This window comes from Hemitrygon akajei, chromosome 9 (genome assembly GCF_048418815.1).
Source record: "Hemitrygon akajei chromosome 9, sHemAka1.3, whole genome shotgun sequence".
In the NCBI taxonomy this organism is placed as follows: domain Eukaryota; kingdom Metazoa; phylum Chordata; class Chondrichthyes; order Myliobatiformes; family Dasyatidae; genus Hemitrygon; species Hemitrygon akajei.
Window position 1 is genome coordinate 76,406,066 of NC_133132.1, and position 22,140 is coordinate 76,428,205.

A 22,140-nucleotide genomic window follows, 5' to 3' on the forward strand; every position below is an offset into this window, starting at 1 on the left:
CAGAGGAAAATGCCTACACAGTAAAAGGAACAATGAAACTACTCGGGCCGTGAACTCGACATGCTGTGGGTAAGAGTCAAGTCATATTTGTGTCACTTTTGTAAACACAGGTAAAGGTGGAAAATTTAAAAATGCAACCAATTAATTAAAATCAATAAAAATATGAATTCATGAAAACAGAGTAAGTTGTACATGCCTTTATTTGGCCTTTTTTACACTCAAGCTGTCACAAAGTGTTTTATAGATGATAAAATAATTCTCAAAGTGCAGTACTGTTACAAATTGAAGAAGGCAGCATAGAAACAAGATTGCTGAGGCTTTGTACCAGCTTCTGTACATCCTGGTGCTTAATACTATCATATAAAATGATAAATGGAATCTTACAGCTTGGATAAACTAATAGTTGGGTCAATGTAAGATACACTTAGTATATAAAATAGAAATGCTTAGGAAAAAATTAGTTACTTGGTCTTTATTGCAAAATAATTCAAATACTTCTTTCTTTGTTGCAAGGGGATTAGGAAATTTTGCTAAAATTGTGGAAGGCTTTTATGAAACTGCTGATTGTCTCTTTACCTAATAAAAAGGAAATGCTTGCTTGGATGAGAGTGTAGCACAGACTCAACAGATTGATTCATAGGCTCAGGAGAGATTGTGTAGACTTCTGTAGAGGTTTGCATGACCCCTTGTGACACCAGCGATTACCAATCAGGGTTCAGTTCCTGCTGCTATCTTATGGAGTTTGTACATTCTCCCTGTAACCACATTGGTATCCTCCAAATGCTCTGGTTTCTTCCCACACTCCGAAGATGAATGATGAGGTTCAGTGAGTTGCAGGTATGCTCTTATGGCGCCAGAAGCCTAGTTACACTTGCGGGCTGCTCTCAGTACAATCTCTGGAATGTGTTGTTTGTTGATGCAAAAATGACGCGTATCACTGTATGTTTCAATATACACATGACAAATGAAGCTGATCTTTTGTCTTCGATATGTTGGGAAGGTACTGAGTATGCATTAGATACAGCAACGCACTGACGAGTGGAGCACCACTACCTCATTGGCTGGCACTAGCCCATCTGTAGACCACAAATTACTTACTTCCACTGTGGCAATATGCTGAGTAACATCTTCACAGCTGTGTGCTCAGACTTTGCTTACTGTTGTTAGTTCTGCTCTAACCAGAATCCTAGCATGCTGGAATCTGCGTGGTGCAGAAGAAACAAGCAACATGGTCATCAAACACCCTGTGGTACAACCAGTTCCAATCTTTCCAAAGCAAGTGGGCACAGAGGTTGTTTTGCAAGTAACCTTATTGTCTGCCTGACATTTTATGCCTTATAAAAAAGTTTATGAAGCATTACCTAATTCATGGCACATTGATGCACTTGGCAAACAGCTGGTAGGAACTAGCACTTGGCATCATGAGGACCTTCCAAAAAGATATTCAATAAGAAATGAAGATCAAGGATGGGGATATGGTTTTAAAGCCATTAAATCAATCTTCGTAGTTCTGTTTATACACATGTATCCTTTATGACACAGTGCCCTGCACACATTAAAATGAAAATTTTTCACTTCAGTATTCTCAGCTCATGCTTTACAATCAGTGGGGAAAGTGGTTACCATGGTCTGTAGTTTTAAAATTAAAGTTAATGAGCAGAAAATTGGAGAGGCAAGTATGTGTGATTTTCTTCATATTAATCCTATGTTTCTCCCAAGAGAATAATTCCATCCTTTCTATAGGGAGAGAAACTGTCTCCTCAATGTGGATGACTTAGATATGTTATTAAAGGCATGATAGAATCACTATATCAGTATGGTATTACTATGAAGTTAACATTATAATGTTATTATGAAGTCACTGACTGCATCTGAGTTTGACACATGACTGCCAGAAATGTGCATCATGAAGTTAAGGGATAAAGTACTGTTCTACTCTGTTTTCACAAATTGCATTTTCATTCACATACATGAATGACATGTAGTACTATACAGAATGTGTTCTAAGCATTCAATAATGAATTCCTGGACTTTTTGCAGGTTTTATTAGAGCACAGCAAAGCATTTGCATTAGGTATAGACTCAGTGGCCACTTTATTAGAGACACAGGCTCATTAATGCAAATATCTAATCAGCGAATCACGTGGCAGCAACTCAATGCAGACACAGTCAAGAAGTTCAGTTGTTGTGCAGGCTAAACATCAGAATGGAAAAGAACTGCGACCTAAATGACTTTGACCATGGAATGGTTTTTGAAGCCAGATGGGGAGGTGTGTACCATTCTCTGTAAACTCTAAAGACTGTTGCACGTGAAGACCCCAGGGGACTGGCAGTTTCCAAGATATTCAAACCACTCTTTCTGGCATCAGTAATCATTCCACAGACAAAAATTTCAAAGTTCATAGTAAATTTATTATCCAAGCACATATATGTCACTATAAACAACCTGGAGATTCATTTTCTTGGGGGCATTCATAGTAAGTATAAGAAAAACAATAGAATCAATGAAAGGACAATAAACTGCAAATACAAAAAGAGAAAAAAGTAATAAAAAGTAAGTAATAAATATCGAGAACATGAGGTGAAGAATCCTTGAACGTGAATCCAAAGGCTGTGAGAACTGATCATTGATGGGGTGAGTGTCGTTAAGTGAAGTTACCCCCTGGTTCAACAGCCTGATATTTGAGGGGTAATAACTTCCTGAACCTGCTGGTGTGGGTCCTGAAGCTCCTGCACCTTCTTCCTAATGGCAGCAGAGGGAGAGGAGGGCATGGCCTTGGTGCGGAGGGTCCTTGACTATGGATGCTGCTTTCCTGTGACAGCGCATCATGTAGATGTACTTAATGGTGGAGAGCGCTTTTCCCGTGATGGACTGGACCATCGACACTACATTTTATAGGCTCTTCCATTCAAGGGCATTGGTGTTTCCATACCAGGCTGTGATGTAACCAGTCAATATATTCTCCGCTACACATCTATAGACATTTGTCAAAGGTTTGGATGACATGCCAAATCTTTGCAAACTTGTAAGTAAGTAGAGGCACCACCATGCTTTCTTTGTAATGGCTGAAACTCAGGACAGATCCTCTGAAATGATAACACCAAAGAACTTAAAGATGTTAGCCCCCTCCACCTCTGATCTCCTGATAAAGAATCATAGAAGTTTTATTCCTCGCCATTTCCGCCTGCTTTAGAGCCTCCTCCCTTTTTTCCGGTCATGGTGATGTACCATTATCTACTTAAATGTGCTGTACCTGTCTGTTTGAGAATTAAATCCATTGAGTCCTTCAGAATTCTGTGAAAACTCTAGTTCATTAAGATGGTTCAAAGGTATTCCTCTTAAAGGAAAATTACATGCTCCAGATTGCAGTGACCGTAGTTCAGAAGAAGAGTACTTAGAAGTTTTGTGAGCTGCTCGCAACATGTCGCTGTGGTTCATCAGTGCCATCCTGGTGCTCCTTGTCACTTGGATCACATTTGTCTCAACGTCACTTGGATCACATTTCTTCCCCATTCGAATGTTTGGATCATAAAGGAATGAAAGTTCCTGTACCCGGTGTCTTGTTAGCATATGTACAGTCACTGGAGAACAAAACTGAGAACCTAAGGGCAAGATTGCTGTTATGCAAAGAAATGAGGAATTGCTGTTAACTGTGAGATAACTCTGGACACACTGGATATGTTGGTAGGACCTCGAGGCTTCTGGATACAATGCATGGACCAGTCTGCTGATTCGGAGAAGGTAAAAGGTGGGGGTCTGTGTATCATGATAATCTCTTTCTGGTGCTTGGACACAATGGTCTTGTCATAATCGTGTTCCCCTGAGCTGGAACATCTGACAATTACATGGCAACTATTCTACTTATTGAGAGCATTCTCTGTGATCCTGACTGCACCGCCGAAAGCTGATGTTAACTTGCCACTCACGAAATTGAATATTGTCCTCACCAAACAATAAACAACCTACCCTGACGCATTTCAAATCACAGTCAGGAACTTCAATTGGGCCCGTTTGATGAAATCTCTGCCTAGTTCTCATCTGTAAATAACCTGCAGCATCAGGGGCCCCAACACACTTAACCACTGCTATGCTATGATTAGGAATGCCTACCATTCCATGCCTGGACTGCTTTTCTGGAAAACGGATTGCTTGGCTGGCTTTGTCCTACCTGCATACAGGCAGAGCTGAAGAGCAAGCCTCCAGAGATAAGGACAACGAAGAGGTAGTTGTGGAAGGCAAAGGAGCAGCTACAGGATTTCTACCAATCAGTGGAGGGCTATGTTCACGGACTTTAAGAAAACAGTTGTAGATGAGTGTGCCCCACAAAATCTTTCACAGCCTTCCCCAACCAGAAGCCCTGGATGAACTGTGAGATCAGCAATCTGCTGAGGGGAAGTTCAGTGGCATTCAGGTCTGGTGACCAAGAAAGATACAAGACATCCACGTTCTGGACCAAACTTGAATTACTGAAGGATGCTCAACAGCTGTGGCAGGGCTTGAATGCTATCACCTCCTACAAAGTGAAACCAAGCGAAATAGGTGACAACAAGGCTCTGCTTCCAGATGAGCTCAATGCCTTCTACGCTCACTTTGACTGGAGGCACGTTCATGAACTCCCACAGCCCCAGATGGCCCTGTGATTTCAGTCTCTGAGGCCATTGTGAGAGCACCCTTTAGGACATAGGTGTCAAGCACAAGGCCCACAAGGCCTGCGGGCCATATCCGGCCCGGCGTACAATTATATCCGGCCCGCAAGATCATTTTAGATAGATCTATTATTTTAATTATTAATGGCCCGGCGATATGAAGCGCTGATAACACACAAACTACAGATCCCATAATGCAGCGCAACAGCTGCCGATAGGCTACCCGGGAACATTCCCGCGTCAAGCGTCTGTTGCTGTATACAACGCTATTCTGAAGTCAAAGCTAACCCCTAACAATGGTGAAGAGAAAAGTTGATTCTGAAAAAAAGAGTCTTTCAAAACCGATGAGTATATGTTTACTGACATTGCTGGTAAACCCGTGTGTCTTATTTGTGGAGCTAATGTGGCTGACATAACAACACATCTCAGCGTCTTAAACCTTCAGCTCCGGGGACGTGACTGCATGATCACTGACATGTATGATGCAGTGAAGGCATTTCAAGTGAAGCTGCTCTTATAGGAGACACAAATGCACCAGTGCAACTTGCCTCATTTTCCCTGTTGCCAAGTAATGTTGAACCAGGTCGGCGCAATGATGTTCCCAAATGCGCACTTTGCTGATAAACTGAGCGCACTTCGCATTGAGTTCGCACGGCGCTTTGGTGACTTTGAAGCACAAAAAATTAATTTCGAGCTGCTTCGCAACCCATTTGCCGTCGACGTGGAAACTGCACCTGTACAGATTCAGATGGAGCTGATAGAGCTGCAGTGTAATGGGACACTAAAGGCAAAGTACGACACTGCAGGGCCCGTACAGTTTATTCGCTCCATTCCTGAAACAATGCCTCAGCTCCGTCTACATGCGGCTCGAACCTTGTGCATGTTTGGTAGCACATATCTGTGTGAGAAGCTTTTCTCAGTGATGAAGATTAACAAAACATCACACAGGAGTCGTCTCACTGATGAACACCTGCAATCCATCCTGAGAATCTCCACAACACAGAACCTTACACCAAACCTAAACGAACTTACTGCCGAGAAAAGATGCCAAGCATCCAGCTCTGACAAAACGGCATAAGAGCAAAGAAAACTGAGTGTTTTGATTTGTTGTTGTTTTAACTTTTGCTGAAAAGCACAAATTTTATTTATATTTTCAGAGTTTTTTTGCAGCATGCTCATATTTCTAACTTGTATAATACTGACAGGAGATATTTTTATGGAGAGCAAAATATTTAAGTTATTTAAAGTTTTAGTTTTTTTTGGAATAATATTCCTGTCTGTTTTTATTCATATTTATGTTCAAAAAATGTTTAGTTTTAGTGTGTTCAATAAATGTTTATCCTGTTCAGCCCGCGACCTAAAGTGTGCTTTGAGTTTTGGCCCCATGTGCAATTGAGTTCGACACCTCTGCTTTAGGAGGTTGAACCATGGAAAGCATCCGGCCCAGATGGGGTAGTTGGCCAAGTATCAAAGATCTGTGCTGATCAACTGGCTAGAGAATTCACCAATATCTTTTAACCTCTCATTTAGGCGGTCTGAATTATCCACCTGCAGCAGGAAGGCTTCAATTATACCAGTGCCTGTGAAGAACACGGTAACCAATTACTATTATCCAGCAGCACTTACTTCCACTGCGGTGAAGAGTTTTGAGAGGCTGAAGATGAAACATATCAACTCCTGCCTGTGAAGTGACATGGATCCACTTCAATTTGTCTGCCATTTCAACAGGTCAATAAAAAGTGCCATTTCATTGGCTCTTCACTCAATCTTGGAGCATCTGGACAACGAAGATACACACATCAGGATACTCTTTATCGACAATAGCTTGGCAGTCAATACCATTATACCTTTAAAAACTAATCAATTAGCTTCAAGACCTTGGCCTCAGTACTTGGCCTGTGCAGCTGGATCCTCAATTTCCTCACTTGCAGACGCCACTCAGTTCAGATTAGCAAGAACATCTCCTCCACAATCTCCATCAGTAGAGGTGCACCACAAGACTGTGTGCTTAGCCCCCGCTCTACTCACGTTATACCTTTCAGGCTAAGCAAAGTGCTGATACCACCACTGTCGTTGGACAAATCAAAGGTGGTGATGAATCCGCATACAGGAGGGAAATTGAAAACTTGGCTGAGAGGTGCCACGGAACAACCTCTCACTCATTGTCAGCAAGACCAAGGAGAGGAAAACCAGAGATCCGTAGGCCAGTCCTCATCGAGGAATCAGAGGTGGAGAGCATCAGCAATTTTAAACCCCTCGGTATTATTATTTCAGAGGATTCAGGGTTCAGCACCAACGTGTATAAAGCATAGACATCAAGTCTTCACTACCTTCTGATTACACCTGGAAATATAAAACTTTTTTTTATAACCATATAACAATTACAGCACGGAAACAGGCCATCTCGGCCCTTCTAGTCCGTGCTGACGCTTACACTCACCTAGTCCCACTGGCCCGCACTCAGCCCATAACCCTCCATTCCTTTCCTGTCCATATACCTATCCAATTTTACTTTAAATGACAATACCGAACCTGCCTCTACCACTTCTACTGGAAGGTCATTCCACACAGCTACCACTCTCTGAGTAAAGAAATTTCCCCTCATGTTACCCTTAAACTTTTGCCCCCTAAGTCTCAACTCATGTCCTCTTGGTTGAATCTCCCCTACTCTCAATGGAAAAAGCCTATCCACATCAACTTGATCTATCCCCCTCATTATTTTAAATACCTCTATCAAGTCCCCCCTCAACCTTCTACGCTCCAAAGAATAAAGACCTAATTTGTTCAGCCTTTCCCTGTAACTTAGGTGCTGAAACCCAGGTAATATTCTAGTAAATCTTCTCTGTACTCTCTCTGTTTTGTTGGTATCTTTCCTATAATTCGGTGACCAGAACTGTACACAATATTCCAAATCTGGCTTCACAGAAACAGGATCTTCAGCCAACTGGTCCATGCTGACCATGGGATCTTCTTTGCTAGTCCCAGTTGCCCATGTTCAGCCCTTACCCCTCCCATAATAATCTGCACATTTATTTCTACTACCAAAGTGCATGACTATGCTTTTTCCAACATTGTATTTCATTTGCCACTTTCCTGCCCATTCTTCTAATCTGTCTAAATCCTTCTGCATCCTACCTGTTTCCTCAACACTACCTGCCCATCCAACAATCTTCGTGTCAGCTGCAAACTTGGCAACAAAGCCATCGATTCCATCATCTAAATCATTTATAAACAGCATTAAAAAAAGTACTCCCAATGCTGACCCCTGCAGAACACCACTAGTCACTGGCAGCCAACCAGAAAATAATCCTTTTATTCCTACTCAGTGCGTCCTACCAATCAGCCAATGCTCTAACCATGCTAGTAACTTTCCTGTATTACCATGGGCTCTTAAGTTGGTAAGCAGCCTCATGTGTGGCACCTTGTCAAAGGCCCTCTGAAAGTCCAAATACACAACATCCACTGAATCCCCTTATCTATCCTACTTGTAATCCCTTCAAAGAATTCCGACAGGTTTGGCAGGCAGGATTTTCCCGGAAGAAAAACATGCTGCTTTTGTACTATCTTGTCCTGTGTTACCAAGTACTCCATCATGTCAGGCATGGTTATACTATTTTACTTTCTTCTATGTGGTCTCCCTCATTCTCCTGTACTACAAGGAATAAACATCCACTGTGGTCAACCTCTCCCTATAACTCAGCAGTATCCTCATAAATCTCTTTTGTGCCCTCTCCTACTTGACAAATACCTTTCTATTACATTGAACCAATATTCCAAGTGTGGTGTCAATGATGACTTGTATCATCATGTTCCTAATCCTAAACTCAGTGCCTTCACTAATGAAAGGCAGCATGCTAAATGCCTTCTTCACCATCCTGTCTAGTTGAGTATCCGCTTTTAGCTAACTGTGCACTTGTACTTCCAGGCCACTCTGTTCCACAGCACTTGTCAGTGACCTGCTGTGTAGGTCCTACCCTGGTTTGACTGCCCAAAATGCATCACCTCACACTTATCTAGGTTGAAAACTACTTTTCTTTCCTCAACCATCTCCCAAAATAATCAAGATCTTTTAGTAATTCATCATAACCTGCTTCACTATCAAAAAGATCCCCTATGTGCACTCATATCAGAATCAGAATCAGACTTTAATCGCCAAGTACCTATGCACATACAAGGGATTTACTTCTGGCAGATGTTGTCTCTCTGCTCATAACAATAATAATGATAAATATAAATGAAAATATAGATTATACATACAGGTAGTGCAATCCAAGTAATAGTTAGCCGACAGTTAACCGGCAGTTAACTGTTCAGCAAAGTGACCGCAGTAGGGAAAAAACTTCTCCAGTGCCTATTAGTCTTAGTCTGGAGGGATCTGAAGCACCTACCAGACGGAAGCAGATCAAACAGTCCGTGCGCAGGATGGGAGGAGTCCTTTATGATATTCCCCGCCCTCTTCTTCAACCTTGAAGAGCACAGGTCCACAATAGAGGGCAGGGAGGCTCCAATAATGCACTCGGCAGTCCTCACTGTGCGCTGTAGTCTGGTTCTATCCTGCTTGGTAATATCGACATTATTTACATAAATAACAACAGAGTTCTCAACACTAATCCCTTAGGCATCCTACTCACCATGGGCTTCCATTTGGAGAATTGACTTTGTTCTTTCTGGTCAGAATTGGCACTTAATATACATACTGCAAATGGGTTAGAAAGTTTAGGTAGGTTGTTACCTTCCAAGTGACAGTCAAACGTCAAACACAGAAATAGGATTTTGCTTGGATTGGATGAATTGCCCAAATGAGGTAACAACTTGGCCAGTGAATTATATGTGTATTATTGTAGCTTATGAAATGATAGCAATAGAGAGAACACCAAATTTAACTTAAACATTGTCATTATGCCTTTATAAGAGTAATCAACTAAGTGGTACAACGATATTTTCCAACAAAACTTTTATTCATTCAATATTCTTTGATTATATTTAAATAAGATGAAGCTATACATAGAAAAGAACTGGTCAGAGTCTACCGCATTCATCACTTGGTTTAACGCTATATGTGTTTCATAAGTTCGGTACTATCAAAAGCTGTAGCGTAATCGGCATAGGAGGCTGTTGGCTCTTCTGCGTAACTAGTTTCGTTGTCCGGCACTGGCCGCGGCCCTTGCTTGTCAAGTCGTGACGATGGTGAGCCACGTGGACGCGGAGACGAGCTCAAAGGTGGCACCTTGCTTGGGGTCGGGGGCGGTGGCTCACGGGGGCGAGTGAGCGATCGTCGTGACCACCGGGGCTGTTTAGGTGAGGACAGTGGTGGGCGAGCTAGTGAGCGGGTGCGTTGCTGAGTAGAATGTGGCTGCTGTGCCTTGGGGATTTTGGCACCAGGTTTTGACAGCCTCTTCGGTTGTTTCCTTGAATTGTATTGGGATGGCAATGGGGGACGGGGAGGTGGTCTCTTCTTGATCTCCCGTTGCTTAGATCTGAAATGTAAAGAGGGGAGAACATGAGCTGTAGTCACCCATGTTGCCCTCCTCTCTGAAGGCTTTGAGTGCTAACTGCGAAAGATCTTTGACCTGAAAATTAACACTAGTTCTCTTTTCACTGATGCTATCAGACCTATTGAGTGTTTCCTCCACTTTCTGTTAATATATCTGGCAATAGCATCTTAGCTAGAGAAATTGTTTGACATGGTGATATTTCTATTTGATACGAGTCGGCCATTCAAACCTGAGTACTTGTCCAGTCATTCAATTTAAAAGTGACTGATTCTCAGTCTCAACACTCTATATTCCTTGAAGCATTTTGTGCTGAGAGATCGATCAACTTTTTAGATGCATTCAGTGACTTGATCTTCATGGTGTATGCAAGCAAAAAGTTAATCCATCACATCAGACTCTTACCCCAGCTCTCCAATCTTCATCCCCCATTGACATTGTGATACATCCACCTTGCATAAGGTACATGTCAGCTCATTGCTCTTCCGCAGTGGCAGGAACATTTATGCCCCTCCTCATGCTCAGAACACACAGAGAGGGGGCAGCAAGGAGAAAAGGGAAGACAAGCAGGGACCAGGCATGTGATTTGTGTCTGCCCATATCTCAGCTCTGTGTTGTGGGGTTGTAGCAAAGCTGCACGCCAATTTCAGTGACCCTATTAAGTATGGCTGGCATAAAGCTGAGAGGCCAGATATGAAGATTATTTATCCCCTCAGTTTGGTTCCTTGCAGACCACCCTCCTTCCCATCTGCTCATACAGAAGAAGGAGGGTAATGTATGGTTCAGGTGCATCCCTCTTTTCAAGTCCAACAGTGTACTAAGAATCTCATTCTGCATGTACACCAGCATCCCAAATGTGCTCAAAGGCATTCCAGACACCTGTCTCTCTCATGATTACTCCTGCTAGACTGTAGCCCACTAGTGCCTGGTGTTTATCCTCTTTACTCATTCCTCAATGTCAGTTTCTGGGGCAGTAGACCATATACCTTGTGCCCTCTCACCAAGTCACTATACAGTTATAGTAAGCCTTCATTTCTTCTGTTCCAGTAATGATGGCAAACATACTATTTGCCACTGTCCATCACACCCAAATATTATCTTTCAGTAACCGGTATACAGTCTAGGTCTCTTCAGACATCAACATTACACTATCTGTCCCAGTTTTCAAAAATTAACCCTTTGTCTGCCAAAACAAATGAGCTGATATTTTGCTGCATAATTCTCCTGAGATTGTTCAGTGGGCTGTCAAGTGCACTGTGAAACATGGTCATTGACACCTCAGCGTTATCATCCTCCTCCTCCTCCTCATCTCCATCCTGTGTCCCCCAGCTTCCCCTGTACTGATCCATGGTATTCTGATGTGGGGATGTCTGTCTTCCCTTCATCTGCTCAAAGTCAAACATCCTGAACGTGATGCAGCCTTTCACATGGTAATGAAGATGTAGTAAAGGGGCTGTAGAAAATGACAATGAAACATTTTTACCAGTTGTACCTGGCATATTTTGCATTGCCTCTGCTCATGTGTAGCTCACGCCTGAAGGATCCTCTGATCACAAAGAGGAAGGGCTCTAAAATATCTGATGTAACACTGAAACCAAGAGAATACCCCCAGCTCCCATCCTGGAAGCATGGCCTCTCTTCTGTTATTTTAGTCCATATGGGAAGATAAAGGACATTGGATACCTTTTAATTTTCCATCCTTTGGAGACTTAACACCACGTGTGGACGCATTAGAATGACGATGATGTTGAATGAAAAGTTGGTGCAGAAGAGAGTAGTATTCACTAGGTCAATCATTTGTGTCTGTCCCTTTGTGTTCCTGCCTGGCCAAGTGTCTGTATGACAGCACAATGATATTCAGGGTGTGCAGTAAACTCTGACATGATTGAGAAGTCATGGGTTCTTTTCAGCATTGTTCCCCCATGCTGCTTCTCATTCATGGAAACGAACGTTCTCCATCTCCTATAAAGCTCTGAATTTAGTGTTAACAGGTCCCTTGTACCCATCCCCTTGTCTATTACTCTGGGTCTTTTTCCTAGCATGCATCCTACTTACTACAATCACTTTTCTGACTTCCAGAGATCTGACAGCTTTCACCCTCTTCCTGGTAGCGTCTCCCTCCTTCATTGAACCGATAGGAGTAGAATAACAACACTGCAAGGGCAGGTCTGGGTCATCATACTCTAAGAGCCTTCTCCCATGTGCAAACTGTGTGAAGTTTTCATGTCCTCTCTATGTCTGCCTGGGTTTTACCAATGTACTCCGGTTTCCTCCCACATGCCAAACACCTATGATTTGATTGTGTATTGCCTCCAGTATGTAGTGGTGTAGAGCTAGCAATGGGACCTGGGGGAATTGTGGGGTCAGTAAAATGGGATTAGTATAAATGGGTGCTTCATCATGGACTCAGTGAGCAGAAGGGTATGACTCCCTGATAACCCATTTGATTCCATTAATATCCAGAAATCTATCAAACTCTGTTGTGAATAAATATACTAACTGTGCATGCACAGCCCTCTGGCATACAGAATTTTAATGTTCACCATCTGTTGGTTGTTTTCTCTGCATATCAGTCCTAAATAGTCTACTGCTTTCTCTGTATTCTAGATTCCCCGTCCAGGTAAATCCTTCTCCCTGCACCTACCCTTCCAAGCTCTTTAAGAGTTTTGCGTCTTCTTTCATCTTCAGAAACATCAGAGATTATAGGCACTATAGGCCTACTCACTCCTCATACGGCAAATCTGCCACCTCTGGAACCACTTCAATGGCAAGTACATCTTCTCTAATGTTAGAAGTCAAAAAATGTAGACAATATTCTTTGTGCCATCTCACCAAATTGTTTCTTCTGCTTTATTTATTCTGCTTGCAAAGCCTCCAGAAATGATGACCGCCATAATATTTTCTCCCTAACTGTCCTTTGCAGCAAATAATGTCTTTAAGGAACTTGTATACATTTAGGTCTCTTTGAACATCAATACTACCCAAGCTCTCATAATCTTTAAAAGCTGCTTTTTTATCCATTGTGCACCAAAGTGATATTTTTTTCTGATGTTTTTCTGCATAATTTTCAATTTGCCATTTTTTCATTCACACAGTCAGGTAGATCCTTTCATTCACGTAGATCATGCACAGAAGATCCATTCATTCCCTTTCTTTGCTTCCTGACTGATAATCAATTTCAATCACTACTCACTGAATTCCCTACCGTCTAACCTTTCTTAACGAACCTTCTGTTTGGGATACTAAGCCTTTTGAAAATTCAGCTACACCATGTATTGCCACTCTGCTTCTGCTAATGGGAATGTGCCTTCAATCTCTGATGATTTTCTCTGATTGTATCACAGTGCTGAGTTTAGCATGCTTCCCTCGGGAATTGCGCGGATTACATTTTAATGCTTCTTTCTTGGTACGATCCAAACTAACTCTATTGCAAACCTGTTTCTGATCAATTTCACAATTTTCTGAGTGGGATACATGAAACACGACCACAGAAAACAGATATACAGCACCAATTTCCAGCTTTCAGATACTAAAGCAGTCTCTTTGAAGTTTGTTTAGTTCTGGAACTCCTGGATTGACAGCTAGGAAAGTACATACTGCAGTTGATATTATCATCAACTATGAAGAGCAAATATTTGATGGGTATTTCTGAAGTGGCACTGATATTTTTCTTTCACACTTACCAGCCAATCTGTGGTGGTGCTGATGACAAAGCACTGGAGCTCACATTAATGTGGGAGTACATGATACATTACCATGGAAAGAATTATCTAAGATTTATGTTAAACACTGAGCATCTTTTTAAGCATCCTGGAAAATAAATGTTTTCTCATCCACTGCATGCTCTGCAATATTGTAATAGCACAAGGAGCACATTCGAACTGCACATATAAATAAATGTGTGCATCTGAAAGCTGTCATTACATAAATGAACAATACCCTGAAGGTAATTGAATATGGCTTCTGCACTAGCACAATTGCAAAATTGCAGCTGAAATGCACATAAAATTGCATTGATTAAGTTGCATTTGAAGGTTCGACAAAATTGATTCTCATGATGACACAGAAATTAAGAGGCAGCAAAACCGGGCTATATAATGAAACATTTTTTTCTCCTTTCCATTATCGCAATAAAAGGGTGTACAGTCCATCTGTGAAAACACGACTTAAAATCATTGAAAAGATAATTTGTAGTTCATGTAAGCCAATTATTCTCTTACTAAATTAAAATTCTTTGATAGGAAAGCTCATACAAGATACTGTGTGCCTAGTATTGTCCTTGTTCTGAAGACTATGAGTACAATTTGAAAAGCTTTTCTTAAAAATAGTGCAATTGATAGAATCGGGGCAGGGTGTCTGGTTGCTCCAGTCTGTTTCAATGAGACTGTGTCCCGTTGTGAGTTAAATGCATTTACAGTTAACATCCGTGTCTCTTAATACATTCAATTAAAGAAATTCATCATTCTCAAAGATGAAATTAATAATTTGTCAAGCATCAGTTACCATTCTTCCAGTGTCATTTGTACGTGAAAATATTGATCTGAGTGTTAACTACCGGTAGCTTCAGGTTATGTGTGGTGGTGTACCTCACTTCTGCATATAGTGTCGGCATGTGTGCTAGTGTATCTGACATTCCTGTTAATCCATGGAACTAATGCTGAATTGGAGGATGGGGGGAGTGGGATTTTGGAGGTGGTGACGGCAGTTCTGTGAGGAACTAACTGAGGGGCCAAATGCACTTCAGATCCGACTGTTCAGCTTTATGCCAGATACAGTGAATGGGATCATCAGAGAAGGTGAAGAGGAGTGACTATCTTAACAGATGTTAATATTTTATTAATTTACATAAGTTGAAGTACTTTTAAAAAATATTTATTTTGAAGAAATATTTTTATGTATTTTACTTATTTTAAAATGTTTCTGGTTATCAGAGACATTAGACTTCTGGGAACATGTTGTCCATTGGGGGAGTTTAAAGTTCAACAGCCTGTGGCCTACATATCACTCATACACATCTCCATAGCTGCTAAAGGTAAGTGCAATTGTGCATACTGGGCCTGGACCAGCATACTCCAGGAAATTAAATATATTTCTGGTCTAATTCTTACCTAGTATCCAGTAGTGCTAGAGTTCAAAATCAACTGAATGGCTTATCTTTATATTTTTGACATTCTTCTTGCTAGCTCTAGGGAAATTCAATGACCAGGCTTTTGAAAGCATGGTTATTTCACTGAAGAAATTGTCAAAGACAGTTAAAACACATAGGCTCAGGTGCTGCTAATTTTATTTTCTGACATGACAATGACTCGTTCTTACAGGTTAGTTATTCTCTTGTATAATCAGTACATTATTTATCAAACAATATGGCCGTTTTGCTGCATTGGGTGGCCTAAATCATTTATTGTGATTTTTTTTACAGTGCTATAAATATAAGCTATGAGTCAAGTGAATGTGATGCCCATGCTACATATCAATCGTGATGGTTGAGATGTCACCTCAAGAGTAACTGCCCACAACTGTTACTAGAAACAAAACTGATTGACAAGGAATTCATCCAGACATCAATGTTGGTGAAAAACAAACAAAAATATGATGCAGACAGCTGTCAAAATTCCAAATGCCCATTTCACTGCTGATATATATGTCACTGTGGAGTTATGGAAAGTGATGTTCAAGTTATTTTATTCTCCCTTGGGCAAAGGAGGCTGTCACATTATTTTCCCTAGGATAAGAGAGTCTAAAACCAGAGTACGTAGATTTAAAGTGAGAGGAAAATTTAAAGGGGCACGAGGGACAACTCTTTTAGACATGAGTATGTGTGAGTATGTGGAATATGTTGCCAAAGGAAGTGGTAGCAGAGGAGAAACTTACAATGCTTAAAAGGCATTCAGACAGGTACTTGGATAAGAAATGTTTAGAGGGAAATGGGCCAAAGACAAGAAAATAGGACAAGCTCATATAGGCATCTTGGTTAAGTTGGACCAGTTCTATTCTGTACAACTCTTATGACTAAGTAATCAGTAGAAAGATAAGGGTGGAGTCGAAAAAGTGTTTTGGATTCAAAAGCTAGTTTTTGTCTAGAATGCAGTGCCTGAAATAGTGGTGGAGGCAGAAGCTCTCATTGCCTTTAAGACGTACTTAGATGAGTATGTGAGTTGTCATAACCCACAGGGATATAGCTTAAGGACAAAAGAACAAGGGCTAGTGGAGAGAGATTAGGGAGGAAAGAAAAGGCATACTTTTGAGAATCAAGTGAGAAAATAAAATAACACAAAATTTATTTGCCCAATTCAAGGGATTTTCTGCTTGGAATGTTCAGCATCGATACAGATTTACACAATTTCAAATATAGGACGGCATATTTAAAGTCATTTGCATTTTGAGACACAATAACATCTCACTTAAGAGTCGAAATCTGGGAACAGGATAGATCTTGAAATGAAATCAACAGAATAAAGTATGTGACCCATATAATGCATTATAAAATACATTATAGTACCTCTTCTGACTTGAAATGACAGCGAGCTATAGTAAATTTATGGAAGTTCCAAAAGAATGGAAAAAAATGGGTTTTTGCTATAAAACAGTCTGCAGCTTGGTTCAAAATCCAATTTCCTTGGAAACAATTGCAACTTCTCCTATATATGCTTTAGATACGTTTAAATTATTTTAATATATTGTTTAAATACTTTAAATACATTGGTTTTAGATGCAGTATATTCTGCTTTAAACAGTTATAAGGTTTGTATCAGGTTTGTATGAAAGAAAGGCAATTGATTAAGTTGTACAGTATTTATATTTGGGCTCTTAAAATAGACTGACCAGACTTACAATCCATGTTACATGGTTTGGCACGTAATAGATCTGGAGCTAAATTATGAAATGCGGCATAATAAAGGTATGAAGTCTTTGAAATGAAGAGAATTGGCAAGGAGAGGAAGAAATGTGGTTAGGGATTTATCTTCATGCCACACATACTAGTTCCTTTGATTTCCCACCCTAATTTGGAAATTACAGCAGAAGGATCTGCAATAATCAATGATTCTCTCATGTTTTTCTTCATAACACCGCCTGAAGGGTAAGTGGTACATTCCAAGCAACCTTTGTTGCTTTACACTCAGCTGCAAGTAGAAGGGAAGGGAATGCATTTTTTCAAAGGCAGTTTTTAAATAAAGAAATTGGGAGCACCATAAGGAGTGAAGTCCATGGTAAAACAGGACTAACACATTGCTTTCTTATAAAGTTGGGTTAAACCTTTCCTGTGAATGCATGCTATTACTTAAGATCTTTCCAGCCGGTACAGGTATATAAAAACAAGCAATATCTATTGTAATATGTCCATGGAATATGGAGCTTTCCAAATTTAAAATGCACAGGGGAACAACTAATAGAGCTGTTACCCCACTGCTCCAGCAATCCCAATCTCTGAGGCCGTCAGTGTTCTCTCCGTGACCAAGTGAGTTTCCTCTGGTTGAACAGCTTTCCTGCCACATCTCAGACATGCTGATTGGTAAGTTCACTGGCCATTGTAAAATTGCCACCAGTATGTAGATGAGCAGTAGAATCTGGTGAGTGGAGGGATTTATTTAATTTTTTAGTCTCATTTAAAAATACAGTACACATCCAGACCCTTCCAGCCCAATGAGCCTGCACTGCCCTATCACACACACGTGATCAATTAACCTACCACATACTTCTTTAGAATGGAGGAGACTGGATCACTCGGAGGAAAACCACATGGTCACAGGGAGAATGTACAAACTCCTTACAGGCAGCAGCACTGCCTCTAGGTCGCTGTCTCTATAGTAGCATCACTTTAACAGCTATACAACTGTGTCACGCTAGATGAGAAAGTGGAGTGAAGAGGCTGCAAGCAAAATTAATGGAAGATTGGGAATGCTCTGAATGGGCCAAATGCTTCTATAAGCATCCAAAGAAAAGATAGAAATACAGAATGAAGTAGTTTCGCCCATGATTTTAATCATCTGCTCCGTTTTCATTCTTGAAAACATGCATACAAGTTTATTGCTGCTATTTATATGTATCTACAATCCCTGTGTTGTCAATTAGATTGCTTGAATATAAGTAGCAGATGGTGATACAGGGCAAGGACACAAGGCCTGGGGCTTTGTAATTGAAAGACAGTGACGGATCGGGCATGTTACGATTATGCAAAAACTTGTTTAAGCATTTGCAGTCAATTAGGAAGGTGAAAACAAAGCAATGCCCAATTCTCCTTCATCTGCACTCGTCACCCTGGACGTTCTTATGGTTTGCTCTACAATCTAAGGCCACTGTCTGACAAGTTATAATTGTGGATTTGGTGGCTTTAATAAAATTTGGTGCAATTGATTGATTTTTTAGAGCATTTGCCATATTAAATCACTTTAAATTCCCGAGATAGATTTGTAAATGAGCTAAAATAAACATACTTTAATATTCAAATTCGAAAGATTTTTATGTTGCTTATTGAGCATACTGTTTACTCACCTTTTAAAGCAGAAGAAGAGAATTCCACAGATTATGCTTATAACAACCATGAGAGCTCCTCCAGCAACAGCCATCAAAACTATCTGCGACTTGACTCCCAAAGAAGAATTTCTAGTTTCTTTTGAACCCTCTGAAGAAAGTAAAATCTAAGTAGTAGGATCTCTGACCAGAAAACAGTGCATGAAAAACACAAAATTACATAATGGCTCCACTATAGTTTGCAGCCCAAAATTTCTTATATCTTACCTAAATGCTTAAACATCTAACAATATATCTTGCGTCATATAGAAACAGTAATACAATCCCAAAGCACATATTTCTGGATGAAAAGATGGGTAGTGAACCACAAGAGAAAAGTTCAGGAAGAAGGACGAACAGTTAATTCAACAAAGTTATTGTAGGTGAAAGAATTGCAAGAGAAGGTATATTAGGACATAATTTGCAAAGAGGACAAAAATAACAGCCTCTTTCATCAAAGGTAGATTTATAGGAAGGAGAAATACACAGGACCTTGGAGCCGTAAGATCGAAACATTCAGAAGAATTGCAGGTCTACAGAAAATTGCCAAGTTAATGTTCCATTTTGGAATGATGGGGTGGCAAGCTAGAATTTGAATTTGAATGCAAAGTGGAACTAATGTGAATCAATGAGCCATGGATATCATAACTGGGACTTCACCGAAACCAAGATTTATCTGGCAGATTTTAGACCAATTGCAAATTATTGATGCTTGAGAAGAGGTTGCAAAGTAATAATAGGGGTATTAGAATAGTTAATGATAAAGAAACTGGTGTTAAAATATTCATTTGTGCTGGCCCACTCACTGTATGTTAGGCAAGAACATAGCCAAAGAATGCCGAATTAAGTCTGGAACTAGAGGTGCTGAGTTCAAGCATTTTTCATCACTTTATGCTGGATATAGCCTCTTAAAAGAACATAGAAATAAGAGTTCTGATTGGAAGGAAGAACTTCTATACAAGTAGCTTCCTGTTCTGTAGCTGATAGATCCGTGTCATGATCACAGGTGAAGTCACGTATTGCAAATTATAAGTAGGGGAGGACATCAGCAAAAGAGAGCATATTAAAAAAATAGATGACGAAGGAGAAATCATTGATAGTCCTGGAATTGAAGGTGTAGAGAGAAAAAGTATTGCCTGAGATACTCAGCTCTTGATCAGAGAATGAGGAACGTAATCTTGTAAAACCAATCCACCTGTAAGAGGTGTTGGAGAGAAGCGATAGTGTAGGATGGCATGGTCAGTGGAGTAGGAGGAGAATGAATAGAATTACTCAATGAGATTACAAAACTTAAACAAAATGTCATAGGGTGTTTCTCCCCCCAGAATTTCAATTTTAATTAACAGAATTTAAATTGGGCAACTTCTTTGGAGAAGAGTTCATGTCAATTGTTTTGAAGGAAGAAGCTTTCTGACTAGATCCTAATCAAATGATCTCAGCTAAGAAGGATGTGAGTGATCAGGAAACTGAGTTGGGTGTTGGGTAAACTGTTAGAGTTAAAAGGTACACTTCCCATCAACTCCATGCTAACATCCCACTCCTAACTAATTCTGGTCTGTTCTGACTCGACACCTTTTGTTGGTGTTTTAAAAACTTTTTACATATCAGGTGAGTGTATGGTGTGATATTCTTCACAATTTCCAACATTCATCATTATATTGGAAGCAATTTAGAGCAGTTCCTGAAGAGAATTGATCCAGGTTCATACATTAATAAACCTTCATTATTTCTGCTTTCAGGTGCCAGGTTGGACACTGGTATCTGGAGACTAGTTGCAGGATTGCAGTGCCATCTTTACCAATATGCATGGATTCATTACAGGTTTATATGTGTAACTGGCCATTGACTACTGTGTAAGTATCAGAACTATCCTTCAAACTATTGAAGATCAGAAGTATGGAATGAAATCAGATGCTAATACTTTTTAAAAAAAAATCAAATTCAGGTTTCTCCTTTGCAACATTTAACATTTTCACACACTCATCTACTTCATCCATTTGAGAGGTTTTCAGTTCCATTCCGTCTCAATCCATATCTTTTAGCTCAAAAACAAATTATCCCTGCGATGCACAACAGGAAGAGAGAATGCAGGAATTAAGATAGATGTAATGTTGTGATGCCTGAGATTCTGGGAAGATAAGTGATGCAATAGATTTATTGAACCAGCTCCTGAGACGATCTTTGAGTGGCACAGAGCATCAGGTAATACTGCCAAGAAGTCTGGCAGTAAACTTGGGTGCTCAATGTATCAGGATGCCAAACTGCTTTGGCGCCAGCAAAGATTAGAATACAAGTCAATATTGATATGGATGTCAATTATAATTCCCTGGTCCACAAATTAAATAATTAACAGGAACAAAAATTGCAACTAGTAAGTTTGGTCTTAAACCTGACTTTATGAGATATGATTCAAAGGATCAGAAAACTACCTTCTCCCACCCCTCTAAATAACCTATATCCAATCTTTCAATAAATTTGCTTCTGACATATGTTAACAAACATGTATAACTATACCACTTGTAGAAGAACTCAGTATTCACCATCTGTCAATGGCATCAATGCACACCGCTGACTGCTTTCTAATTACCATTGGCTGTAATGTCAACGCATATTTTAATGGTTACATTTATGAGTTATTCATACTTTCAGGTTTAATAATCATCTTAATGCAGAGAGTGGTATTCATACAGTTGATTGAGTATAGATGTTTTGTATGCTTTGCCACACCTCGCATTCCACAATGTTGCAGAGAATTCTCTAAGTAAAATACTGTTTAAAAATATAATCAGTAAGTGAGATAAATCCATGCACAGTAAATTGCCTGCCACTGTTTATTACTTGGCAATGAATGTTTTCATTGGAACTCACTTTCACTTAATGGGCGGACCACTACAGCATTGAAAGAAATAATACAGAGGCAGTGATCCATCAACATATTTGGTGGAGTAAGTGAATAACTTTTGTGTTTAAAGAGCATTTTAAAGATGCTTATGCACCATTACACCAGAATTTCATTAACATGCAGGATTGAAAATACCTTCACACAATAGGGGCAACTTTGATTTTAAAATTCCACAGAAGTATGAAACTTCAAAAGCCTTGTGATAAATAGGGGAATATTTATGTGTGGCTAAATTACTTGTTACTATCAATTCAAGTTATTACACATCAAAGTCACATTCATCTTTTGTTAATAATTCTGAATAAAAAGCTTCAAAGTATTGGCACCATAAGTCAGACTGAACTTGAAAGCTCCAGTAGAAGAAAATGGATTTGCAGTGCATTGCTATTGCATCAAGATATCTCTTCATAGTAACGCAGTGCCCAAAGAAGACCTGGGAGAACTGGGGAGGGGGTAGAAACAACATACTCAATGCAACAGCAGAAAGGAAGAAATGCAAAACTTTAAACATCCTGTTTTGCAAACTGACCATTAATGATGGCTAATGAGGGTGCAAGTATACCCTGAGAGTGGGAACAAGGTGGTGGGCGT

The 22,140-nt window shown here is 40.1% G+C and overlaps 1 protein-coding gene across 1 annotated transcript in view; it reads right to left on the minus strand.

The window, feature by feature from the left end:
• Positions 1–9,566: 9,566 nt before the first annotated feature.
• Positions 9,567–22,140, minus strand: part of LOC140732802 (uncharacterized) — a 237,808-nt gene continuing 225,234 nt past the window's right edge. The window contains exons 6-7 of the mRNA XM_073055435.1: positions 18,630–18,759; positions 9,567–10,124 (exon numbers count right to left, since the gene is read on the minus strand). Coding sequence (XP_072911536.1) covers positions 9,701–10,124; positions 18,630–18,759 — 554 coding nt within the window. The 3' untranslated portion in view covers positions 9,567–9,700. The remainder of the gene's footprint in view (positions 10,125–18,629; positions 18,760–22,140) is intronic.